Below are 26,364 nucleotides of genomic sequence, written 5' to 3' on the forward strand. Positions count from 1 at the left end.
GAACTTGAATGAAAGCTCAGTGATACTAAATTTTCATTTCTTTTATGATAATAAAATATATTAATTAGCATGTAAGGGACCTTTTGATCTTCCCTGTAGCTCAGATGGCAAAGAATCTACCTGCAGTGTTAATAAATAGGAGTTAACTATGTTGGTGTTGAGAAAGAGGACAGATAATTGTGATGGAAGTCAAATCTTAACCAGACTTAAAATCAATATAAAGAATACCTAATGAATAAGGGACCCTTTTAGGTACTTTTAAGCTTTAATATAAAACATCAGTTGCAAATATTTTGGCTGTGTAATCATCCACACTCTGCTTAATTATTCAAGCCAGTAGCTCAGTAAGGCAGTTGGTGTCTTTGAAACTCTGAAGATTAGGAAACACTTCTGTAGTTTATGTGCCTTGACTCTTACCTGTTGATCTTCATTTTATCTTCTGGAGGAGCATGGTGCTAGTCTGCCAGCTTCTAGATAACAGTCTTCACTCTTTTTTTCCCTCTCATATACTGGCCACTTCAGGGCATGCTTCTGCAGTTCTCTGTCATTCACTTTGAATCTTCATTTCTGGATCCTTTTGTTCCTTGCTTTGAGTTCTGTGTGGTTTACTTTGGAACTTTTGAAAGTATGTTACTGAGGGAAGGGGCCCACTATGCTTTATAGAGACCGACAGAAAACCAATTTGGGATCAATAGAGTGGAAGCTCCTTGAAGGGAATACTGTCTTTTATTGATTTTAGTAGCCATGTAAGTAGTACAGACCCCAGCGTTTATTAAGTGCTTGAAAAAGGTTTTCTTTGAACTGAACTCTTACTTTAGACACATACAATAATATAACCAAAAATTGCATTGACAAGAAATGACATTCACTTGTTTAATGGCACTGGTTTATACAGTTGACCCTTCAACAATTTGGGTTTTGGGGTGCTGACCCTCCACACAATCAAACATTCATGTATAACTTTACAGTTGGTCCTCTACATCACAGTTCCACATCTGCACAGTCAGCCAACCACAGGATGTTTAGGACATATGTAGTGGAAAAATCCACCTTTATTTGGACCCATGTAACTCAAACCTGTGTTCTTGAAGGGTTTACTGTATTTACCTTTTTATTTTCACATAAGTACTTATTTGTCCAATCTTTTACACTTGATTTCCTTGTCTAAATGTAATATTTATATTTATGATAATTTGGACCAATTATTTTTGTCCACACGTATTTTTTAAAAGTTATTTATGCAAACTAATGATAAAAACACTGAACAAAAGAAAATTTTTGATGTATCTGCAGGTTATATTGTTTATTAAACACATTTACATATAGAAATTTTACAGTAAAATTAGAGAATCAGTTTAATTTTTATTATAAATGATATTTACTATAAGAAAAGAGAAGCTTGAACAACTTACTTTGTTACAACTGCTTATAAGATAGGATGGAGATTTTGCAATCTTATTAAATAAAACTAGTTAGCCTTGTAATAGTCATTGAGTTCTTTTTTGCTATGATAAAGTTATGTGACTGTAGTCAAATTGGCATTTGCAATTTTTTTGTGTGTAAATGTGCTCAGCATTCTACAAAACTGACAATGTACATTGTGTCTTTTTTTAATGACATGTAAATACATTTCTTGTCCCCGATACAAATGATCATAATGGATACAAAACTCTACTGGCAGTTGTACTACTTAGAAATAGTTGACTAGTCTTTCTGCTGCTATACATTTGTATTCATGCTAAAATACAAATCACAATGCGGATGAGACAGCAGCATTTGTGACAACAAATTAACAGGATGTCATGGATGGTAAGACCTGATTCTTATTTCCAGAGAATCAGTAGTGAGAGAAGCATCTTGAGGAACACTGCTAGACTCACTCTGCATTGAAGACCAGGCTGGTAGTGATCCAGGTGCTGCCAGACTCTGTCCAAGGCCTGAAAAATGGTTCCAAAATGAATCCTGAGATTTTATCATCTCTTAGATACATAAAAGAGATGATAGAAGGGATTATAGGTGAAGTGCTGCTTCAACCCTAAATCTCTAAATCCACACTCAAATTGATAAGACTATCCCTTGAGCTAATCACAAGCTACCGGAACTGCGAAATGAGTGCTAGAGATCCAACTGGTTACTTGCAAATTTTGCATTTCTTCAATATGGGTATTGTTACTGTTCCATCCACAAATGTATAATCTAGCATAGCAACCATAAGTCCCTTTAACCTTTCCTTTCCTTATATAGTAATTGAAGGATTTTTAAAAAAGCATAAATTTGGCATTTGAGCAAATAGTATGTATTCAGTAAATATTTGTTGAATGAGTGACTCCCAAACATGTTGGTGGAATTCTCTGATTATAAGGAATTTTGTTTGTAGAGTTTTAAAATATAGCTCTCTTTCCTGTTTCTAGTTCTTGCTTCTCTAGCAATGCATTATTTCTCACTAAGTCCTTAAAGTATGGCTCTTTTTAAGGCACAGGCTGGAGATACAGAAACTGTCTTTCTCTGTTAGTATAGTCATGGTGTTGCTTCCTAACTCTGGTAATAGAAAAATAGAAACTTTAAAAGTCCCAACTCTTGTTTTACTTGTTTATTCTTTATCGCCTCTCTTCCTAAAAGTCATTCTTTTTCATTTTTATTGTAGCCACACTCTAGTGGATTGAATAGTCAGTTTTAGAAGGTGTAAAGTTATTATTTTCTCAAAGATATCAACATAATTGGGCATTTTAATCATTAGTAGTTTATACAGACTTCTTTTGTATGTATTATTCTTAGTAGTGAGTTCACAATGTTAAATATTCTAGTACTTTCTTTCTGGTCTTGGGTGATGAATATGTTATATCTATACTGTATAATTTTGGTGATTTTTAAATCTAGTTAACTTAAGAAACTTGGTTCAGAAATCTTGTTAATCACTGATACATACAGCTGCATAGATAAATGGATGTTTTGCTCTATAGATACTTACTGATGGTTAACTATGTCTATTAGGAACAAGAGTTTGTTCAGAAGCAACAACAAGAATTAGATGGCTCTCTGAAAAAGATCATCCAACAGCAGAAGGCAGAGTTAGCCAATATTGAAAGAGAGTGCCTGAATAACAAGCAACAGCTCATGAGAGGTATATGAAATATGTGGCATATGTATATACATAATATGTCTTGAAACATTGCAGAGATATACCTTGGAAATTATTTGAATGCTTTTTTTTTTGCTGGAGTGGTAGAGGGAAAAGTAGAAAGGTAAATAGGAGGAAAATACTTTATAAGATTCAGATCTACTGCAAGACATAGAATTCCTTTATGGCAATAGAAGTGAACAACAGAAGTGAAGTAAACATATAATCCCTAAAACATCTTTTTGTCCAGGTGATGCTGGAAATACACCAGAGTAATTTTATGTGCTCCTTATACCCTGTAATGGTATACTTAAATGGCTACATGATAGAATGGGATTTTAAGCACTTATTTCCTCGAACAAATACCTTGGGTATTTTTTCTTTTTCACTGAGATGATTAAATGGAGTTTTAGTGTTGGGAGTGGGGCATTCTTTGTTTACAGGACATTAGAACAGAATGGGAAGTGGTTACGGATATTATCTTTACATTGGTAATATTTCTTTTATAGCTCAGAACGTCTGTGTGTATTAATTAGTGTATTAGAACACTTTTATGTAAATATTAAAACAAGGACCAGAGTACATTAGTGAAAAGAGCAAAGTGACATTTTGAAAATTACTTTCTCCTTCCAGCTCGAGAAGCTGCGATTTGGGAGCTTGAAGAACGACACTTACAAGAAAAACACCAGCTGCTCAAACAGCAACTCAAAGATCAGTATTTTATGCAGAGACACCAGCTACTTAAGCGACATGAGAAGGTTAATGAAAGGAAATTTGTTCACTTTTTTGTTCATTTTAAAGTTTGCAGAGCTGTTTATTTTTGAAACTTATATTTTTTACAGAATAAGTTTTATCCTTTCTTTTGCCCTAAAATTTCTTTGATGAAATCTGGAGTAATTAATTATATGTTGATCATTATTACAAACTTCCTTTCTCCAGATTCCAAGAAAGGTAACTAATAAACAGTGCTTAAAGACCTGTTACACATTATAGTCTTCATTTTGTCTCTCAAAGGTAGCTATTTTGGCTCCTTTTATGATTCAGATATCTTAAAAATGTGGACTCCCTGTATTTAGTATAAGAGAGTCAACATAAGACTCATTACTATTAGCTTTATTTTTCTTATAAATTTCTTTTTTTTTTTTTTGCCTAATGCTTTGCTGATCAGTATGTAACAAGGGAGAGAATAATTTGGGGAACAACAGCAAAATGACATGTTTGAGCATACTTGTGGGTACTGGGTATTAAATTATGTCTGTATCACTGGATTCTGAAACTTTCTTAGGAAACAGAACAAATGCAGCGTTACAATCAACGACTTATTGAGGAGTTGAAAAACAGACAGACTCAAGAAAGAGCAAGACTGCCTAAGATTCAGCGTAGTGAAGCCAAGACTCGAATGGCCATGTTTAAGAAGAGTTTGAGAATTAACTCAACAGCGACGCCAGATCAGGACCGTGACAAAATTAAACAAGTAAATAAGCAGATTGCTCTCTTCTTTTTTTAGGTGTGGAAGTTTTGGATGGCCTTTAGAATTCCCACATAATTGTGTTGTAGACATTGGAGCCATTTTGGGCTTGTTGATATTCACCATTGCTCTGTACACATATGGCATGTCCTAGCTCATTCTCCTCCAGTGCTGGCCACAGAGGGCTGCTGTGTCCCATGCCCCACACAAGATCAGGGCTAGGTTGATCCTAAGACCGGCCCTGGGAATAAGGTGATTTGACCAGCTTTACAGTCAAACATACAGCCTCACTGTACTTCTGTAGGCACAGTTCCCACACACAAATTAACTGAGGTCACTAAGCAGATAGGAGAAACAAGGTTTGAATCAGAAATCTCTCCTTGCCTCCCTACCCCCACCAAAGCCATGATGTAGACTCCAGCTTTGAGTCCTAGCGTATTATTACTTGTAGCTTTAGTTTATTGTACTTTAAGCTTTGTTAAATTCCTTAATTACACCTTTGGAAGATGCAGAAATTACATTGCCTATTAACCATATTTATCTTTTGTTTTTCTTTTTTATAGTTTGCTTCTCAAGAAGAAAAGAGGCAGAAAAACGAGAGAATGGCTCAGCATCAAAAACATGAGAATCAAATGCGGGATCTTCAGCTGCAGTGTGAAGCCAACGTTCGCGAGCTGCATCAGCTGCAGGTCAGCTCCAGAGCTGGTAGCAGAGACGCAGCACCGGTGGCTGGTTTTGAGGAGGTGATAGGTACTCACAGTAAGCCACACGTGGCTTGAGAAGATGCCAGGACTTAAGGGTTTTCTTTCCTCTGTAGACCCAAAGGAAGATCAGCTTAGTATCACAGGCACCTGTTGAGATTTTCTACTGCCATGATTAGTATAAACATGAAGCTAATTTATGATACAAGAAGTTGCATCTTTCAAAAGTACTATTGAGAATTTGTAGTATTTTGCAAAGAAGATGAACAAAGTTTTGAAAATGGTGTAGACTGTTTTGTTATGTTCTGCATTTTATGATAAATAGTTCATTTTCTTCAAGGTTTTTTTAAAAAAGTGATAAATAAATGAGAAATTTTCTCCTAATATATAATTTCTAAAATGTTTACAATTTCAGAGTAGTGTATTACATTGTGGATATCGTATATACTTGGTTAATTTTCTAGAGCAGAAGATAGTTTCTGATCCTGTGTTCTGGTACCATTGGATAAAATGCTTGCAGGGTGCCCTCTGAAGTGTCAGTTTTGTGAGCAAACCTTAGAATGAAAAATCAGGATCAAACTAGTTCTTTCTAGTCAAGTTCTTTTTATATGGTAAGTAACAGATCTAGCCTCTAAACTTGCAAAAGTGAAACTATGACTCATTTCATAATTCTTGGTCCTTGGTTGTTAGAAGAGAATTTCAACCTCAGTAATTGCTTTATGTTTGATGAATATATATATTTTTTTATTTTGGAAGATAATTGTATTTGTGAAAAATTGCTAACGTGATCTGAAATTTTTTAAATTCAAACTTTCTTTTCAGAATGAAAAATGTCACCTCTTGGTTGAACATGAGACTCAGAAACTAAAGGAGTTAGATGAGGAACACAGCCAAGAATTAAAGGAATGGAGGGAGAAATTGAGACCTAGAAAAAAGGTACTTTTAAAAGCTTTAAATAAAATACACTTGCATTCATCCATGCCGCCATCCTCCTGGCTGTTGACTCTTTACCTAATATGTGTCAGGGACAGGAGACACAGAGATGAGGAGTCCAGGCCCCAAAGGTTCAGAATCTAGTTGACGCGCAGCTGCAGATCAGTAGGAGTGTTTCTCTGAAGGAGGGAAGTACACGTGCAGAGTGGAGTAGCACAATGTACCAGCCACAGAGGAGGAATACGTCTGTCTGCCCGGGGAAGGCAGGAAGCGTGAGAGAGGAGATGCCCTGTGAGCCAAATGAGGCTTGATGGATGAGTAAGAGCTTGCTGGGCGGACAGACAGATTGGAGTGGGATGGGGCAATTTAAGTACAGAGAAGGGAAAGAGTGAAAATGATGTGTGCAGGAATCATATGTAGCTCCCTGTCATGGCAGGGTGAGAGGGAGTGTGTGCCTGTGTGTAGGCATTAGGGAGGGAGAGAGGGAAGGGATGACAGCTTAGCCTGGATGGGTGAACTGGAGCCAGATTATAAGGCCCTTAGGTGCTGTGTTCATTGACAGTCTAGTAAAGTAAGAGGCTTCCTACTCCACAGCCAGCCAGCCATCTTCCTTATGTGCACTTGACTCCCTGCTAGCCTGGCCCAACTGGTCAACCATTTGAACTCTGTCTTTTCTATTCCTTATATGATTCTTAGCTTTCAAATTTAAACCTTTATTTTCTCTTGGGCTTCCTGCCTGCTATACATTTCAACCATTCCTTTCTTCCATTCATCCAGTCAGTTAATCAAGGAAATAATATTTAGCTCCTACCATGTGCTAATAAAACTTTCTAGAACTGACGGAGTCAGCTGATAGTGTGGCTTTTTAGCTTGAATTTTGTTTATTGTTACATTTTTGAATAGGTAGTACATTCATGTGTTTCTGAACTCAAAGGGTACACACAGGGATGAAAGTGAGAAGTTCCTTCTCCAGTTCCTCCTTTCACCCTTTGAAGTCTAGCTTTCGCTTTAAATTCCTCTCCAGTTGAACTGGTTGACAGTGATCACAGTCCTGTGGCATTAATCACCTGTTATTCTTAAAAGTTCTCACCTGACTTTTGTGACATAGTCTCTTCTTTCTCTATGCTTTTTTTTATCAACTTTTCTTTGTCATCCAGTCACCTGAAAGGTAGACATTTCCCATTTTGCATTCTTACCTCTGCTCTTTGCATGATGACCTTATAAATTGTCCTGGCTTCAGCTATTGCATATTTAAGGACAGTTCCAAAACTTATATAGAATACAAATTCTAAAGTGATACAAGTCTGGGTTCAAGTCTCAATGCTGACACTGATTAATTTCTTCTCTTAACACTTCTGAGCCCCGTTTTCCTCATGTGTAAAATGAGGATGTTACTGCCTCCCTAATTGGTGTTGTTAAGAGAGTAAATAGAAGCTATGTGTTTACAGTACTTGTCAGTTCTTGTACAGTACTTAAGATTTGGTCAGGATCCAGTGAATGTTTGTTATTGCTATAATTTTATTATTTTTATTATTGGTTCATGCTCCCAGTTCCCATGTCCCATCTGAATGTCCCATCCCTCCTCATTTTATTCTTTCTGTTCCATTATCATCTCATCAGAGGTTTCTTTTTTTGATGACACTGTATAAAATAGCTTTAGTGCCCACCTTGAACACTCCTCTGTCCCCTCACCTTTCTTTGTTTTTCTTCATGATATTTATCAACACCAGACATTTGTCTTTATTGTTTGTCTTCTCTGACCAGAACGTAAGCTCCTTGAGGGCAGGGGCATCATATCTTTGTTCACTCTTACGCAACTTCTGGAACAGTTCCTGCACATTGTAAATGATTAGTACATGCCTGTTGAATGTTATTCAGTGTTGACTAAAGATTGTAAATTCAGTGGAGGTAAAACTAAACTCAGTAACCCTTTTCATTCATCTCCATCTCACCTTTCCCCTCTCTCCAGTCCTACCCACCATCAGGTGTTCTTTGCAGTATTCCTGTTCTCTTAACTGACATCTAGGCTAGAAACCTGAATTATCGTTCATTTCCATCAGACCCCACATCAGTCAGATAACGAATAATCTGGACTCTCATTTCATAATCTTTCTTTCCCTTTGCTGTCTTCCTTCTTAAAATTGTTAGTAATGTCCTAATGGCCCGTCTGGTCTCTTGTTCCCTTTCCTCTCTTCCTCTTTGCCTGCCGTCACCAGTGTTTATCCTCAGGAGCATCTTGATGCTGTCATAGTGGTACTGGTAAATCTTTAGTTTCATCAGAACAGAATATAAACACCTGACTTGGACTCCGAAGCCGTCACGGTGCCATGCTTGGGCCACATCAGCCCTTCTGACTTGTCTCCCACTCACCGCTTTGTTCCCAGCTCCTGATCCAGTACTGGGTGTAATCACCATTACTCACAGCAGCTCCAGTTTCCTGCCTCTGCATTGTTTCAGCTCGCTTTCCCTGGGGTGTCTTCCCCATCCTGTCCGTCAAATTCTTATCTTCCCATTGAAACTAAGCTCTCGGTTTCCCTCTTCTGAGAAACTTTCCTGTGTCCTTCCATCTTTTCCTGTACTTTGTTTTCTGCAGGACTTCTCCTGAGTCCCTTGTCCACAGAGTAACTGATAACCTCAGATACTTAGCAAGTACTTAATATAGTTGTTCCATACTGTGTGTGAAGATGAATCTGGCTTACATCTTACCTTTAATCTGTGGTTCAGTGTGGAAGAGAAGACATGCATATCAGTAATCAAAATAAAAAATAGAAAATGCTGAAGTTCCATGTGGAAGAGACAGATAGTAGTTAATAATAGATGCCATCTGTTGAGTGCCTAATATGGGTTAAGTACATTATTAACACATTTAATCCTCACATAACAACCCAGTGAGGTAGATGGTGTTATCACTGTTTCATAGCAAAAGAATGAAATGGTTCTGTAATATAGAGAAGTAATTGAAGTTTCATGTGGCTGAGCCAAGACTTGAACCCAGAGCTGCGCAGCTGGTCCTAACTGTTGAACAGTGTCTTCCTTGTTAGGATAACATACAAAGACTTTGGGGCAAATAATTTTTTTTTTTGGGGGGGGGCAAATAATTTTATCTTGACTGTTTCAGAGTAAATTCTATTTGTAATACTAGTGCATAATTTCTTTTTCCCTTCCTTTTTAAGACCCTGGAAGAAGAGTTTGCTAGGAAACTACAGGAACAGGAAGTGTTCTTTAAAATGACCGGGGAGTCTGAATGCCTTAACCCATCGACACAGAGCCGGATTTCCAAGTTCTACCCCGTTCCCAGCTTGCATTCCACTGGATCATAGCAGTGGGAAGCATGCTGTGGCTGGGTTTGACTCTCTAAGTGCGTCATTCTGTTCTCTTGTCTTTAGCCATAGTCTGTCAGAGAGCTCATGGAGACAATCACCTGCCTCTCCTTCTAGGTGTTTTTTGTTTGTTTTACTTCTTTAGTAACGATGAAGGGAAAGGAACTAAGACAGATGCTGGGCCATGTTGGCAAAGTAGCATCTTGCAGTAATTCCCTAAGGTGATTTTTGTATATACTCCTAAAAATTGTGTTATTTACATACTGTTACCTGAAAGTTATTTAAAGAAAACTGTTACGTCATTTAAGTATTAGTAAATATCTTTTTACATGACTTAACTTCTCAGTGATGTCTAAAATCAATAATTGAAGCTCTCTACACTGTGGAGAATTGGAATAATTTTTTGGTGAATTAGCTCTCATGAAAAAATTTTGAATTGTTCAAAATTTGATGTTGATTCAGTAAATAAATCTATTATATTTAAATGTTAGCATTGGACTCTTAAAAGAGAAATTATTTCAGTAATTTGTCTAAAATAATTACTTGTTTAGACATAAACTAATAATTAAGGGTGCTAGCTTTATTATATAAAATAGTGCCTAAAACACTAAATTTCAATTCAGTCTAAAATAGCATTTCCTCCTTTTGATTCAACAGGGACAAAATACCCTTAGCATTAAGCATTATTGTTTTTTAAACCTTGCTCATATTACCATTTGATAGAAATTCTCATCCTAAAGTACAAGTTGGAAAAATGAAAAAATAAAAGGTAGCTTTTAGATGTCCAAATTGAACATATAAAACTCACCAAATTAAAAAAATATAGATTTAGCTATCTCAGCTTATTTCCTGAAGTAATACATGAGCTGGTTAAATGGCTTCTCCCATCTTAGCAAATTCTGTTTAAAATTCTGTCATAGGCCAGCAGGCTCTGAGTTATATTTATGAATATATTTTTCTGAAATTAATCTCAAAAGAGGCATTTGTTCAGAGTAATTTTGAAGGAAGAATTTAAATAAAATATCTAGGCAAATATCAGAAATGACTTTTTATTGTTTCGAGATAAAGTCATTCATATTTTGGTTTGGTTTTGTCCCATGTTTAAATTATTTACATGATTTGAGTGGGAAAGTCCTGAAACCTTTATCCTGTGGTTGCTTGATATGTGTAATTATTAATGAAATGTTCACTAGTCCTTCTTGAGGGTTAGATTTTCAAGCATGTGTCAGGTCAAACAGTATTATAAACCATATTTTGAGGTTGTGAGACAGCACATTTGTAGATGAAGCTTGCTGCCTGCCGTTTGCAGCCTATTAATGAGTGCTAGGTACCAAATTGTAGAAATTTCAGTTTTTAGCTATGTTACAGTTGAGGCTGGTGAAAAATGCAGATGCAACTTTGTGGGAACACTGATTCATGTTAAGAAAATGTAAATATCTGTAGCACTTTCTTACAGTTAATTTGAAAACTTTGAATGCTGAACCTTATTTTGTCAGTGGTTTATAGATGATTTAAAAATGCATGTGATTTTAATTTTGTAATTGTTTTGACAAGCATTATTTACTTGGACAACTTTGTAGGTAGCCTTAACTGCTGGCCAAGTTTGTTTTTTATATAAATATATATACATATATATATATTATGTATGGTTGTAAATTCATACACTTATCACATGAATGTGTTACTATATACAAAACTTTTAATGCTTTATTCTCAAATGCTGGACTGAAAAATGTTTTGAAAGCCTTTTAAAATATATATATATATATATATCTTTATAATGTTCGGGATGATGGAAATTGTTTATATTGTTATGATAGAAATGACAGTATAATGTTACCCAGTGTATTTAATGATTTATTTGAAGGAGAGGAAGAAGGTTCTCATACCACTTCCTCCTTTGAGATTTTCACTATATTGACTTTTTAAAAATTAATACTTCAGGCAGTAGACATTTTTTTAGTTTCATTTAAGTGATATCCTATGTGATGAATAGCTTCTGGCCCATAGTTAATTTGGTCTGAATATTTGGGTTTTTTAATTCCTTTCAACTTGATATTCAGAGAATTGAATAAAGGAAAGAGGCTCCGAGTAGAAGGATTGACACTCTGGTAAGTTTATTAGCAGCTTTTGCATCTCTGTAGAATCACCCTTTGGATTCCTTGTTCACACTCAAGTTCTCTTTCAAATATGACCAGACCATATTTGTGTGGGAGCAGGACTACAGAATGATACATATGTACAGGTAAAACCTTCATTTTAATACTTAGAGTCACATAAATCTTCTCAAAAAGTGTTTTGTTACAGGCCGTGCTATTTGTGCCCATCCCTGCCCACTCCCTGCTAGGCCCTGAATTCACATACAGAAGAGTGGTCTTTCTCTCTTGCATGAAGTGTACATAGGAGGTTGGGCCGAGGCAAAGACACCTTTGAAATCAAAGAGTAGAGTCAAATCCGTTCCTGATTTGATGGTTTTGTTGCTGTGGCAGAATTGCTAGGAAGTGCGTAAAAGCAGTTCTCCGTACTGCCGTGCAGTCCCTCAGCCCCCCGTCCCTGCGTGAAGAGGACGTGCTGGCCGCCACACTAGGCCCTCAGCCCCCGTCCCTGCGTGAAGAGGACGTGCTGGCCGCCACACTAGGCCCTCAGCCCCCCGTCCCTGCGTGCTGCGGGCGTGCTGGCCGCCACACTAGGCCCTCAGCCCCCTGTCCCTGCGTGAAGAGGACGTGCTGGCCGCCACACTAGGCCCTCAGCCCCCCCGTCCCTGCGTGAAGAGGACGTGCTGGCCGCCACACTAGGCCCTCAGCCCCCCGTCCCTGCGTGCTGCGGGCGTGCTGGCCGCCACACTAGGCCCTCAGCCCCCTGTCCCTGCGTGAAGAGGACGTGCTGGCCGCCACACTAGGCCCTCAGCCCCCCATCCCTGAGTGCTGCGGACGTGCTGGCCGCCACACTAGGCCCTCAGCCCCCCGTCCCTGCGTGCTGCGGGCGTGCTGGCCGCCACACTAGTTCCTCAGCCCCCCCGTCCCTGCGTGAAGAGGACGTGCTGGCCGCCACACTAGGCCCTCAGCCCCCCGTCCCTGCGTGCTGCGGGCGTGCTGGCCGCCACACTAGGCCCTCAGCCCCCCGTCCCTGCGTGCTGCGGGCGTGCTGGCCGCCACACTCCGCAGGTCCAGCTCATGCAGCTCGTTGCGCCAGGTTGCCTTTCCTAGTCCTGTCAGGCCATGGGTGGGTGTGAATTGCTGAATTAGCTGCTATAACTCTATGGAGTCAGTTAAGCTTTTTCTTACTCTTTTCTGTGGGGAAGCTATAGGGTGGGTGGGTAAAGAGGAAATTTGGAGTGCCCATACCTTGCTGAAAATGTTAAAACTTCCCTGTAACAGGATACAGCAAATTGTAATTAAATATAAACTAGAACCAGAGCTACCTCTAAGGAGTGTTTCCTCAAGCACAAAGCTCTCAGGCATATGAGACTCACTGTCACAGAGGGCCTCTGATTTCTTGAGCGTCAGTGAGTTTCAGAAGTGACTGTCCTTTTGTACTCTCCTAGTTCCCTTGTAACTACAGTTTTCCCCATTCCACACTGTGCTTAAATGACAAAGACTCTTCTGAAAAGCCAATTTCTGTCAAATGATTAGCTAGAGATACTGTTGACTAATGGAAAATGTAAAACTGAGGTGGAGGCGGAAAGCTCTTTAGTTCCAGTTCTAATAGACTTCTGATTGAATAAATCCATTCTTTTCTGGGAAATGATCTTTTATAGGAAATGGGATGTTTTAAATGCTTTTTTTTAAGTTGAAGGCACAACAATTAATGCCACTCTTGTTGCTACCCTATGGCTGACATGGTTTTGATATAGCTTTAAAACTTCTGCTACTGAGCTTGGGGTAGAGTGTTATACCAGTGTTAAATGTTGGCTGTAGCTTTTTGTGATCCTTCTCTGATTTGCAGTGTAATAACTCCACAAGCTACTTTTTTCAGAAAGAAAATTTTGTTTCAGAAAATGCCTCTTGTCTGTCTGGGAGCAACATGTCTTTTCAATCATGGGATTGACAAATGAAAAATAAAATTATTTCTTAATCTACTTTGGGAAGCAGTCTTTTATTGAGACTCTTTGAAACTAGATTGTCCTGTGTAAGAATGTTTTGTAGCAGTTTTAAGAATCCTAACTGTATTTTAAAGCTTGCAGTTCTCCAGATCGTCTGACTGGGACAATCAGAGGTACCATTTTTCCAGACTGTCTGTACTTAGCACACACGAGTGTCCTTTTCACTGCTAACTTGGAGGGGGTGTCTTTTGTCAAGCAATCCCCTCCTTTGAGTGGTGCTTAAAATATTTCCATCAACATATGTGTATATATATATACCTCTCTTTTAATGTCCTTTTTTTCCCTTGAAATAGGTTATTTTTCTCAAACATTCTCAAACCATATGACTCATTTCTGCTAAAAATAACCTGTTTTTTCTATCACTAATATGTTATGTGAGATTCATTAGACATTAGGCAGCATCATCTGGCGATTGGTCAGCTTGGCCGGAGGGAGGTGCCGTGTGTCATTTTCTAACCCAGGAGCATTGCATACTGCAGAACTCATGCTTCACTTTTTTTTTTTTTTTTTTAATGAAACAAAAGAGGCTAAGACCCACTGCCATCCCGCTGAGGACATCTCTCACATCTGGGTTCTGTTCAGAGAAGTTAGCAGTTTGGGGCTTTTACCCTATTTCTCTTGGGTGTCAGATTCTGTGAAGACTTTTGGATAGCTTGGATGGGTAAGTCTCAACTAGGACAAAACTCAAAAAAAAGTTTGGTTAATCAAGATAAGAATCATTAATGGGGCTATGAATACTTGAGCTTCTAAGGCTACTATTATAAAAACAAATTAAGTCAAGCCTCTACGTAAAACTAAAATATGAAAAAGGCACAATGCAGTCATTCATTATGCATAACAAGTTTTCATTAGTAAAATGTCAAACTTATTAAACCAAAAACTATTTTCTTTTCCTCCTTCCCTTTCTCCCTCCCCCCCCTTTATTTATTTATTTTTTGGTTAGATAGATCACATTAAAACATAATGTTAAAAAAGAAAAAAGCCCTTTAATTGGAGATTTTGCAATTGAAATGACTCTTCATCTAACAGACCACATAAATGTTTATAGACATTGAAAAGTGCTTTCAAACCAACTGCACCCAGTCCCCCACGCATTTCCTAAGTGCAGATCAGGGGTGCTGGCTTCCCCGTCAGGCAGTCTGCTCTCCCTCCTCTCCCCGTCTTTCCTCTCTGCCCCTTGCCCTTCTCTTCCTGTCTGCCACAGCCTAGTTCAGTGTAACATACTATATCAGCTCTAGTGTGGACCTACGGGACTGCATAGCTGCACTCAAACAAACTTCCTAAGTAAGTGGAAACGTGATGCACAGTGAGAAATAACTAGTAGAAACCCTGTCACCACCTTCAAGGGAAGTAGATTTCTTAATTTTTTCAGTTGCGAGAGTTACTTCTCAACCAGCTGTTTCTGTTTGTTACGACTAGAGAATGCAGGGTAAAGAGGAGAGGGAGTAGCTGGGAGAACAGCCCTGTAGCCTTAGCCAAAACAGCCCCCTCGAGTGGTGCGCCAGTCCCATCTTCCAGTTTCTGGGCTTGTTTTTAAAGAAAAGCTCAAGAGCTCCTGAAACAGCTTTTATGTATCTGGCTTTCCTAGGCTGGTGTTAAAAGAAGCCAAGGCGCTCGGGCCTGGACAGCAGGGAGACCGGCCTCATCCTACAACACCGCACGTGGCCACTCCTGAGTCCACCCCGTGAAGCTGTCTCAAACTGTATCTTGGACTGAATTCTGCATACACACACATTGTCCCAGACTAAGATAAGGGTTCTAGTTGACTATTTGCTGTGTCAGTAAGACAGTAAGACTCCAGCTTTTACCCTCCGGAGAGGTCTTGACATAAGTGCCATAAGCCACTGCAAGAACTGGTCCAGGGGGCTGTTCCACCATGGGTTGCTTATGGCTTGACAGCAATGCTCCTCCTCCTCCGCCCAGTGTAGACTTGGTCACCTAGAAGTGGGACGGTGAGCAGGAAGTTAGAAAATGTCTTGCAGTCTGTGGGGACTTTCTCTTGGGTAATCACAGCAACAGTGACCACTGCAAAACTGGCTTGAAAGAAGAACTCTTCTGTAAGACTATCAATTGATTTAAATGGATTACCCCATTTCATTACCAGCCCGGTTTTCCGACTCCTCCTTGCACTGACACTCTCCTCCCTTTCCCCCTGGTGGTTCACTTGATTGTTACACAATTGACATTGTTGGCAGTGTCTCCTTTTAATAACTGGCATTTGTCTAAAATTTTCAGGCTTGCTGTGGAACATGCGGCCTGTCTCTCAGTCCTCCAGAAACCCAAACTGTAGCTGTGAGCCTTACCTTTGTCTCCTTTTTCTCCCTTGTGCCCTCGAGGGCCGGGTGGCCCAGACCGACCTGGTGGCCCAGCAGGGCCCCTCTCACCTAGGAGGATGGTGGGGGGGGAAGAGGCATGGCTAAGTGGGGGCACAGTACAGGGCTCCACCCCACAGGAGGAGCTGCACGCACCCCCCCATGGCACTGGCAAGGGAGCTGCTTCGCACAGGGGTGGTGGTTCCACATGTGGCTGTTTCTGCCACCACTTACCTTTGGGTCCAGGGATGCCCATCTCTCCCTTCTGCCCAGGGGGTCCTGGGATGGCTCCATAAGCTGCAAGGGGGAGAATCGAGCCTTAGACTAGAGATCACCCTGGAGCTTGGCAAGTAAAGTGATTTGTCGATAGTGGTAGAGTTTGGACTTGTAACAGGAAAACAAAGTTTAGAATTTATCAGCTTTTTAGCATCTCAAGTGTTAACGAGGTTTTTTGGGACTCTGGTTTGTGAGACTCTGCAGCAAGGTAAGTCTGGGGAAGGTAATGGGGGCTGCCCTTACTTCGGAAAAAGTCCATGAGGTCCTCAGTCACATTGCTGTAAGCGGAGAAGATCTTGCTGATGCCAGGGGGCCCCTGGGGCCCAGGCCGGCCTGGGGGGCCCTGCACCGTGTAGGCCATCCCTTGGAGCAGACCCTGACCTGTGAAACGCAGAGTGTGGTGGGCACAGGGAGCAGGGGTCACTGGCCCCTCTTCAAGGTGGGAGCACAGGGCCCTCTGACTAACTCCCAGCGCAGTTTTGACTCTCTCATGCAGCAGCGAGGAAAGAGCCCTGCAACTTCTGTCTCCCCTGTTGATGGGCAGGTCTCCACCTCCAAGGGCTTATATCACAGGCCTTTCACTACTACATAGTTGTATTGGTGAGCCACAGGGGGAAAGGGCTTAGCCAACAACCTTCCCTCAGCCCCCCTCCATAGTCAGACTCTCCTGAGAAGCACAAGGAAGAAGGGGAAACAAAGGACCCCAGCTCCTCTGTTCCCTGCAGCACAGGTTGCAGTATTGACTGGGCTGCTTGAACTAAGCTTGTCTTCAGTCCCCGCCCATCTGATGCCAGGACTGCTGTCCTCCTGAGTGTGGAGGTGCTCTCATGCTCCCAACCCCACAGCGCTGAGGCTTTGTGTCCCCACTTACGCTGCAAGCTCTCTGACACCCGAACTGCCAGCTCGTTGTAATCCAGACCTCCGACAAAGCCAGCCCCGAATCTGCCATCGCCGCCATACATGCCACCCTCGGCCGCGGCCCCGTAGCCTCGGCCCATGTCCATGCCAAAGGCTCCCCCTTCACCCAGGGAGCCTCCACTGGCTCCTCCTATGCCCATGGAGGAGCTGTAGGAGGTGTCCCGACTAAAAGAGGAGGAGCTGCCACTCCGGCTGTAGGAGCTGTCCGTGGACACTAGGCGGCTGTCCCCGGGGGGGCCCTGGGGCCCAGGGGGACCCGGGGGGCCAACGATGAAGCTGCGCACATCAGGACCTGTGGGGAGGAAGCGGCGTTACTGGGAGCCGGGTCTGGGGAGAGGAAGAAGTGGGAATTGGGGGAAGGGGCGTGGTTCTTGACACCCTTTAGCAGGATGTGAACTCGCACAGAGTGGAATGTGGGCTGGGAAGAAGCTGGACTTCTCCTGCTGGGGTGGCTAAGGTATTCAGCCTCCAGGCCCTTCAAACCCCAGCCACCCTCTTGTAGAGAGAAGCCCGGACTGGGAGGGGACAGAGGAGGGACAGGGACGTCAGGGGCACCTACTTGTGAGATAGCTGATCAGCTCACTCCGGAAGCTGTCACTGTTTTCAGCTGCATATGTCGCCAGAGCGCCTGAGATGCCTGGGGGCCCTCTAGGGCCTGGGGGACCTGGGGGACCAGGAGGGCCTGGGATGGATGACAAGCCGGCAGCTGAGCAAGAAGCAAGAGACAAGAGAAGGATCAGGGATCCATCGCTAGGACCACTGAATTCCCAGCCTGGGCCCCCCTAGAAGGAGGCAGAGGGAGACCGCACATGTGTCCTGGCTTCCTCCGGAGTGGATGCTCCCCACTGCCCTCCACCCCCAGTCCCAAGCCTCATTCAACCCACAGCACATCCCCTCCCCCAGCTCTTCTGGGACTCGGAGCTCCCGGCTGGGCACCTGGGCACCTGCTGGCCCGAGCTCTCTTGTAACTTCAGAGCACGGTCCCGTCCCGCTCTCCCCATCTCCCCCTGCCAGGCTGAGAGCACCTCGCCTGCCTCACTCCTTACTCTGCAGATAGGATGAGAGGTTCTCCATGCTGATGCTGGACCATGAAGTGCCTGGGAGCCCTGGGGGCCCAGGAGGACCTGGGGGCCCAATAATACCTCTGAATTCAGACCCTGGGACACCAAGGAAGAGCAAGGATCAGTTAGGCCTGGGCCAATGGGCTCTGCCCTCCACCCTGAAGCACTTGATCAGATGGCCCTGATCAGCCTTACCTTGGAGCAAGGAGAGGAGCTCCTCATAGGATGTGCCCGGCAAGCCTGGGGGCCCCGGGGGGCCAGGAAGCCCGATGCTGACTCCAGTGCCTGAGGAACGAAATCCCAAGTTGTGATGGATGCAGGTCAGGCAGGGAAGGGAGGGTGGAAACATCATGTCAGAGAGGAAGCCAGATGGAAGCAACTTGAACAGAAGTAGGGGCCGGGAAAGGGGTGAGAGGGGCAGTAGGGAGAGACTGGCAGAGATGCAGGTGTGAGATCCTGGGTAAGGACACCGCGAAGAGGGACCCTGGGGCTGGAGAAGAATGCAGGTCAGCTCTCTACTGCTGGGCATGCGCATGTGTACGTGCATGTAAAGGTGGGCGTGTGTCTAGAGAAGTGTGCATGTGAGTCGTGTGCACAGTCCTTGCAGAACGGTGCCCAGGGCACTCGCTCTGGCTTCCCTCGCCAGTCTTCGTGACTTGCTCTGGGGCACAGGTTTGAACCACTCTGAATACCACCCCTCCTCTGGGTTGGGTGCAGCCTAGTGGGAGAGGGTCAGGGATGTCTAGCCCCTGCATGCCCACCCAGGCCCTCCTGCCCGCCTTGCCAGGGAGGCAGATACTCACTAGCCATGTAGCTGAGGATGCGGTTGCTCAGCTCTGCATAATCCAGAGACTGGAGGAACCAATCTCCACCGGCTCCTTGTGGCATCAGGTACTGCCGTAGATACTGACGCACGTCATCCCCTGAAAGGAGAGGAGGCGCCATGGACCACCGGCCAGCTTGGCCTCCTTGCAGACCGGCCCGAGTGACGTGTGAGCTGGGACATTGGCAAGCTGCCAGTAGCTGAAGGGACACCTGCTACACTCATCCTTCAGGGGAGACCCGACACCCTCTGTCCAGCCGACTGCTGGGAGCGAAGTCCCGAGGGACCGCCAAGTGTGCCTGATAAGTCAGCCAGGAAAGGGGGGCACCCTCCAGCCCCCCCGCCCCCCGCTGCCCCCTCAGGCAACTCACGCCGGAGCGCAGCCAGGATGTCTTCAGAAGAGATGGAGGTGGAGGATGTGCTGATGCTGTATCCGGAAGCTGTGGGGAAGGAAACCGGGTCACCTGCTTCGCTGGTACTGAAGCAGTGCCCTCATTACTCCAGAATCAAAGGCCTGGTCACCCAGCTGCTTCCTTTGGGGGGATATGAATGAATGGGGCATTGACAGGATATTTATCATTTCTATTTTTCTTAATCTGAACAAACCTTTTTGGAAGCTAGATCCAGCAGTCTGATTATTATGAATTCAGCATTGAACACCACATTCACAAAAAAGGCAAAGCAAACAGCAAATTAAGAGATGAGGCTCCAGGAATGACTGCGGACCTGGGAGGAGGCTTGTCATCACAGAGGTGGCAAGAGGCTTACTCTGTAAGTAGCTCACGACGAGGCTGGCCAGCTCTGAGTAGTCGAAAGTCTCACCGGTGATGGTGGTGACAGGCCCGGGGGGACCAGGTGGGCCTGGGGGACCCTGAACTCCAGACAGATAAGACCTGATACTGTCACCTGCCAACAAAGAAATCAAGTCAAACCGGTCCCCAAGAGGGCGTGTCTCCCCCCAAGAGGTGACCTGAGCACCTGACCCACGAGTGGGCCAAGGTAGGTCCAACAGGGAGACTGAACTCCCCTTGTTACAGATGGAGAAACTGAGGCAGAGTCCATGCTTGGCCAGGTGGATCTTGAGGACTGTGGGCCAGCAAGACCCCAGTCAATGACACATCTGACCAAGCTCTGGTGCCCATATGTGTGGAAATCACGCCCTCACCTCCATGGAGTGTGCAGGGATGAGGTCTGGGGCATGCACACAGGGTGAATGTGTGTGTGTGTGTGTGTGTGTGTGTTTGTGCACATGGAAAAGTGTGTGGGTATATGAGCCTCTACTGGGGCTCTATGTCCACGTACAAGTCTATGTGTGTGGGCAGGTGTGAGAAGGTGGGAGTTGGGGAGCTCATGGACCTGCACTCCTAGCACACACCTGTGCACACACACACACACACACATACACACGCATACTGCCCCACTCAGATGTTGGACACTCACTCTGCATGTAGTCAGAGATGTATTGCTGAATCTCCAGGCCAGAGCTGCTGAGGGAGCCTGGGGGCCCGGGGGGCCCTGGTGGGCCTGGCGGACCCTGCATGAACATGGTGCTTGACGACGATCCCCCTGCAGGAGAGACCACTGAGTCGGTCTGTCCTCTCTGGGGTCAAACCAAGGAGCCCAGGCAGTGCTTTCACAGTCTGAGGAGGGAGAGTCTTTCTCAGGAGAACCAGGACAGTGGCAAAGAGCTCCTAGGAGCTCTCCCAGGCTGAGTCCTCCCTTTCCTTCGACAACCTGTGCACTGCCCATACAACCCTCCTCGCCCCTGAACCCCTAGCTCCCGATCTCTGTTCTCGCCATCACTGTCATCGGCATTGTTAGTCATCTTTAACGTGCAGGCATCCTTGTCTCCCACCCCTGCTAACTTGTAACCTCCTTAGGGGCAGTTCAGAATCTAGCATGTAGAGAAAGTACCTCATTAACACTGAATCATGGATTAGTGAATGAATTAGTTAATTAATACCCTTATTGGCACAATCAACCTCGCTTGAAGATGGGGAGAAGAATTTTGGGCACCTTGGGTTCTTACCTCGAGAGGGCCCACTAGGAATGCCAGGAGCCCCTGGGACTCCAGGATCACCTGGAATCCAAAACAAGAAGCTGTTTGCATCACCTCCTCCAGGAAGCCTCCCCTGGTTAAGCTCAACCACACGATATCAACTTGTGACTCAACAACTGTCCCATGTTTCTCAGTCTCGTTTCTGCAATGATACCACAGCTTCCTTGGGCAGAGACTGTATCCCTCCAACCCCGTCCCTTTCTCCCTCCAGGCTCTCCTTTCTTCAGCCTCTTCTTCCTCCCACGACTGGAGCACCAGCAAGTACTCCTTGCCCTCTCTTCAGGCTCTGGGAGCCAGCCTTGTTCCCACTTTCCACTGCCTTCACTGACCTTTGTCACCCTTGGGTCCCTGAGGGCCAGGTGGGCCTGGTGGTCCCTGCAGGTTGAGTCCAAGAGAACTGGAGCCTGGAGGCCAACAACACAGTGTAGTCAGCGGATGGGAGAGGCTCCAGCAGAGCTGTCGGGGTGTGGTGGGGACGGGCGGCGCTCAGCACTTACCTGAGCCTGAGAGCCCTGGGAGGCCTCGCTCGCCTGAGGGACACAGCAGAGAGGGGAAGTCAGCTGTGCCCGCCTCCCTCTCCTCATGCCCCAGCCGAAGACACCACCTCCCTCCCGAGGCTCCCTAAGACTCATGACATGGCTAGGGCGGCACCGGCCCTCGGGCAGTACCTAGAGCTGCCGCACAGACACATGTGCACACACGCACATGCAGGCACAAAATTCTCAATCACAAACACCCTCTGATCACTCATTTGGACCAAACCCCAGAAGCTCAGGGATCTTGGAAGTTCAACCCACGCCCCCTAGGATTGTTTGAGGCCAGTTCTCCTGTACCTTGGTGTCCTCGGGGGCCTGGGGGGCCTGGGGAGAAAGCAAACAGTTGTGAGACATGTCCCAGCCAGATGCTGCGACTTCCAGGGGCCCGAGTTGGGGGGGAGGTGTACAGGGCTCTGGGCCCAGAGCAGATGCAGGGCTTGGGGCTCCCCACACCTCTCTTCCAACAGGACAAGGCAGAGGCGGATATGCTTTGCAGAGCTTCTGACCAACCCCCTGCCCCTGCCCCAGGCTGCTGAACTCCTAATGGGATGTGGCAGGAGAATGAAGACCTGCCTCGGCTCGTCCAGCCTTGTCCAAATTTCTCTGGCCACCAGCAGGCCAAACAGGGGCACACTGATTCCCGGGCCCCCTAAGACACTGCTCTCACCTTGATCTCCCTTGGGGCCTGGGGGGCCAGGTGGGCCTGGAGGGCCAGAGAAGAAGGTCTCTGTTGAGGGAACAAACAGTTTTGAGTGTGGATGCAATGATGTTTGTGAGGCAGCAGCGTCTAGAACAGCACCAGTCATTCTGTAGACGATCAACATTTGTCAAATGAATGGATGGATGGATGGTTGGTCGGGAAGTTGGATAGAAAAATATGTAAAGAAGGAATGAACAGCCTGGTACATGGATGGATGAATTTTCTTCTAGGGACAAGTTTTGGGCTAAAGTTTGCTCTAAACTTATTTCCATATGTTTCTATGTTCTACTGTCAGCACTTATCTCATTTCATGAGCATGCGTCCTGCCTACTTTATCAGAACTGGACCCCCTGAGGACAGGAACTAGGTCTCTCCAGTCAGTCCAGAAGCTCCCCAAGGATAGATCAGCTGTCTCCCCCAGGTTAGGCTACCAGGGGCTCTCAGGGTGGCTGGGTTGACATCAGCACCCTCTTTTCCATGCAGCAGGTAGCACGGTGTTTATGCAAACACATCCATGGTGGAAAGTCGGAAGGAGGAAGCGTGGAGAGTAGGTCAGGAAGACCGCATGCCCATGACCACAGCACGTGCTGGGGTTGGGGCCGGGGATGAGGTGGAGAACAGGGGTGATTTGACTCCAAGCATTACCTGAGCTGGTCAGGAGAGATCCTGGCGGGCCTGGTGGGCCTGGCAAGCCTTCCCCTAGAAAAGAGAACCACCCGAGACTTGTTAATGCCAAGAGGTGGCCAGGAACCCTCTGCCCAGGAGAAGCAGCAGAGAAGCTCTTTTCTAAGAACCAGCCGGGAAGCAACCTGGGCTCTGGTCTCATTATCTCCCACCTACCCCAGCTCTCACCTGCTGGGCCTTGGGGTCCCGGGGGGCCTGGAATGGATAGTCTTGTAGAAAAGGGTGAGGAAGAGGCAATGCTGAACCCAGGATCTTGCTTTCTCACTAAGCGCCTTGTGCCCCTGCCCCGTCCCCAAGATTTCCCACCTTCCAAAGACCCCTGAGGTGCTCACCTGGTGGCCCAGGTGGTCCAGGCGGGCCTGGGGGACCTCGTAAATCAATACCCTCTGTGGAAAGAAGAAACCAGAAATGAGTAAAAGCTGTCACGAGACCTCTCTCTCTGCCAGCCTTACCCCTCACCAGGATCATCAGCAACTCTACTCACATCCCCACGCCAGGTCATGGGTCATGGCCTGGGACCCTCCAAGACACCCTCGGCTAGAGGTGTCTTTTGCCCTGAGCAGGGTGGGGCTGAGTGGAGCTCCCTGGTGGCTGATGCGGGTGTGGCAGTGATGAGTAGGACCATGGCTTCGGGGTCAGATAGCCTGAGTTCAAATCCTGCCTCGCCACTGCTGGCTTGTGACTTGGGGCAAGATCTTGAGCTCTTTCAGCCTCAGTTCCCTCTGCTGTAAACCAGAGGCCCAAGACCTGTATCACCAGGGCCCTGCACAGACTCAGTGGGACACCAGGGTACAGTGGCAGGCACGTGGGGACTGCCGGACCAGGGCCGGCGCTGTCTTTGTTGTTAAGGTGTCCAGGAGGGGGCCCACAGCATCTCCGCCTGGGCTGTTTAAAGGATGGGCAATAGGAGGAGCCAGGAGTCAGCCCTGCCAGGCTGAGTCTGGGGCTGAGAACCCAGGGAGCCCTGTGGCTGTTTTGGGAGGGGAGGTCCAGGGCTCCTCTCATCACACCCACAGGGCTGGGTGCAGACACCCCATGTGACCCTGGTCCTCCTGGAATCCGAAGAACCTCTCTGACAGCTGCGCCATCCTCTGTGACTCATCTCCATGCTGATAAAGCCCCTCTGTTTTCTCTCTCAGCTAGCACTGCATCTCGGAGGGACCGGCCATCCTTACACTGGGGCTCACGATGACTCACGGGTGCAGCTGCCGCAGGCACCCATGCACAGCCGTCTTCCCCACTCCCACCCCCGCATCACCTGTCCCAGAGAACACGGTGGTACTCACGGGTGGCCAGGACCTCAGAGATGGAGCTGCTGCTGCCCATGAACGATTCGCCAGCCAGGCCCGGCTCCCCTCGCGGGCCTGTGGAGGACACAGAGGTGGGGGTCACCACTCTCGACAATCTGTCAGTGTGGGGTTGAGTTGAGGATGGGCAGAGCTGAGTCAAGTGTGGGTGGGGCCAGAGTGTTGGCTGGGATCCAGAAACACCCCAGGAAGAAATGAAGAATCTGGAGCCAGACAGTATTTTGGATACAGTTTGGATATTTGGCTAAGTTGCTGGACAGTGACCTGATTCTCAGGATTCAGTCACAAGAAGCCTGAGGCCTGTGAAAATTGCTAAGCTTGATCCTGATCCAGGAGCCTCAATCACCCTTTCTAGGGGACCCCTACCTCCTCAGAAATATGGAAGGGGGTGGGAAGAGGTAGCTCCTCTGGCTGCTGAGGCCTTGCAAGGGCCTTGTGATGAGCCAGGGGGACCTCCTTGCCTCCCTTACCAGGATGCACCTCTCTCACTTCATTTAAAGATGGGCACATTTCCACCCTGAGAAGGAAGCTCTCCCCGCAGCCTATGGTCATGCATTCTTTCAGAGCGACACATACCTTGCTGTCCTGGGAGACCAGCTGGACCAACAGGGCCTGGAAATGGGGTTGGGGAAGAATAGGTTTTATCACACCTTGAGGGTCAGAGTTCTAGAAGAACTGAAGAAAAGGCAGGTGCCTAGGTCCATAAGTAGCTTCCTCACAAGGCATGGAACAGTGGCCCAAAGTGGTCAGCTTGCTTATTTGAAAGCAATAAGCAATTTGAGACCAGCTCTGTGATCTGTTCTGGTGAGAAATTCTCAGCCAGGCACTGGGGCCCCTGGGATGGGCAGGACTCTGACACTGTCCTCTGATGATTAGAGACTTCTAAACACCCACAATGTCCCCTCTGTCACTGGAGTTTATCAGGAGGGAAGGCTGGTCCATACTTGCACTAGTCATGTTAAATAATGTATTTCATTTACACATAGACATTTTATCACCCATAAACCTTTAACTTACAGGCATTTTGTTTTATTTCCTTCCAACAATTTTTTCTTATAAAAATGTAGTTGCAACCATAGAGCACACACTATTGAGTATGCTGTGCTAAGTTGCTCAGTCACGTCTGACGCTTTGCGACCCCATGGACTGTAGCCCGAAAGGCTCCTCTGTCCACAGGGATTCTCCAGGCAAGAATACTGGAGTGGGTTGCCATTTCCTTCTCTAAGGGATCTTCCCAACCCAGGGATCGAATCTAGGTCTCCCACATTGCAGGCGGATTCTTTATTGACTGAGTCACCAGGGAAGCCCATTATCGAATATTCTCCTCTTTAAACATCTTTCTTTTAAGTCTTCCTATTTTTTGTAGCCATCTCATTATTGTTGGACAGTTTAGGGATATTTACTTCAAATAGACTTCTAGCATTTTTTTGCCCCTGATGCATATTATTGAGTTGTTTTCCAAGAGGAAACAATTGTAGGACGGACTCTTGACAGGTCAAATCCTGGATCTGAAGGCAGAGGAACCTGGGCAGAAGCCTGTCTCAGCTACTTCTTAGCTGTGTGGCCTCAAGCACATCATTTACCTGCTGGAGCCTGCAGTGATGCTCTGGGGACCCAGGGAAGCAGAGTACACACAGGGCTAGGGATACTTGCTGGGGAGTGATCAGGGCTCACCGGGCTGTTGGGGAGGGGCTTTCCCAGCCTCTTCCTATTCTTCCCCAGGTTTCAATCCAGGTTTCAGATTTGACTGAACGCTACTGTAGTCAAATGTCAGCAAGCCTGATGCTGACCTGGGGCAAAGCCAGAAAACAGACTGACCTGGGGCTCCTGGAGGTCCCGGAGGTCCCATGGCTCCAGGAGGTCCTGGGGGACCTGGGACAGTGATGGTTGATGATCCCTCTGTAAACAGAAGACACATTGAACGCTGAGCCCCACTCTCCTCATTCTGAGGCACAGGGACCAGGCCGGGCTGTGGGCCAGGTTTGGCCAGTACAACCTCTAAAATTCCCCCACCCTCCTCTCTCTGACTGGCAGAGCTCAGCACTG

At 45.8% G+C, this 26,364-nt stretch overlaps 2 protein-coding genes across 3 annotated transcripts in view; one reads left to right on the plus strand and one right to left on the minus strand.

The window, feature by feature from the left end:
* Positions 1-13,618, plus strand: part of SLK (STE20 like kinase) — a 59,700-nt gene extending 46,082 nt beyond the window's left edge. The window contains exons 14-20 of one of the 2 annotated variants that reach the window (XM_065923268.1): positions 2,992-3,121; positions 3,752-3,876; positions 4,404-4,592; positions 5,150-5,275; positions 6,110-6,223; positions 9,394-12,127; positions 12,544-13,618. In XM_065923268.1, coding sequence (XP_065779340.1) covers positions 2,992-3,121; positions 3,752-3,876; positions 4,404-4,592; positions 5,150-5,275; positions 6,110-6,223; positions 9,394-9,540 — 831 coding nt within the window. In that variant the 3' untranslated portion in view covers positions 9,541-12,127; positions 12,544-13,618. Of the gene's footprint in view, positions 1-2,991; positions 3,122-3,751; positions 3,877-4,403; positions 4,593-5,149; positions 5,276-6,109; positions 6,224-9,393; positions 12,128-12,543 lie in introns of those variants that run through there. The other variant, XM_065923269.1, reaches the window with a different exon arrangement.
* A 971-nt stretch (positions 13,619-14,589) lies between these two features.
* Positions 14,590-26,364, minus strand: part of COL17A1 (collagen type XVII alpha 1 chain) — a 46,981-nt gene continuing 35,206 nt past the window's right edge. Inside the window, exons 35-56 of the mRNA XM_065920105.1 lie at positions 26,137-26,217; positions 24,895-24,930; positions 23,340-23,397; positions 23,180-23,220; positions 22,973-23,026; positions 22,295-22,354; positions 21,925-21,951; positions 21,589-21,621; positions 21,421-21,495; positions 21,062-21,112; positions 20,473-20,598; positions 19,801-19,938; positions 19,404-19,472; positions 19,013-19,132; positions 18,405-18,494; positions 18,195-18,305; positions 17,708-17,854; positions 17,102-17,440; positions 16,474-16,611; positions 16,189-16,251; positions 15,946-16,026; positions 14,590-15,580 (exon numbers count right to left, since the gene is read on the minus strand). Coding sequence (XP_065776177.1) covers positions 15,528-15,580; positions 15,946-16,026; positions 16,189-16,251; positions 16,474-16,611; positions 17,102-17,440; positions 17,708-17,854; positions 18,195-18,305; positions 18,405-18,494; positions 19,013-19,132; positions 19,404-19,472; positions 19,801-19,938; positions 20,473-20,598; positions 21,062-21,112; positions 21,421-21,495; positions 21,589-21,621; positions 21,925-21,951; positions 22,295-22,354; positions 22,973-23,026; positions 23,180-23,220; positions 23,340-23,397; positions 24,895-24,930; positions 26,137-26,217 — 1,991 coding nt within the window. The 3' untranslated portion in view covers positions 14,590-15,527. The remainder of the gene's footprint in view (positions 15,581-15,945; positions 16,027-16,188; positions 16,252-16,473; positions 16,612-17,101; positions 17,441-17,707; positions 17,855-18,194; positions 18,306-18,404; positions 18,495-19,012; positions 19,133-19,403; positions 19,473-19,800; positions 19,939-20,472; positions 20,599-21,061; positions 21,113-21,420; positions 21,496-21,588; positions 21,622-21,924; positions 21,952-22,294; positions 22,355-22,972; positions 23,027-23,179; positions 23,221-23,339; positions 23,398-24,894; positions 24,931-26,136; positions 26,218-26,364) is intronic.

This window comes from Muntiacus reevesi, chromosome 2, assembly GCF_963930625.1.
Source record: "Muntiacus reevesi chromosome 2, mMunRee1.1, whole genome shotgun sequence".
Lineage (NCBI taxonomy): Eukaryota > Metazoa > Chordata > Mammalia > Artiodactyla > Cervidae > Muntiacus > Muntiacus reevesi.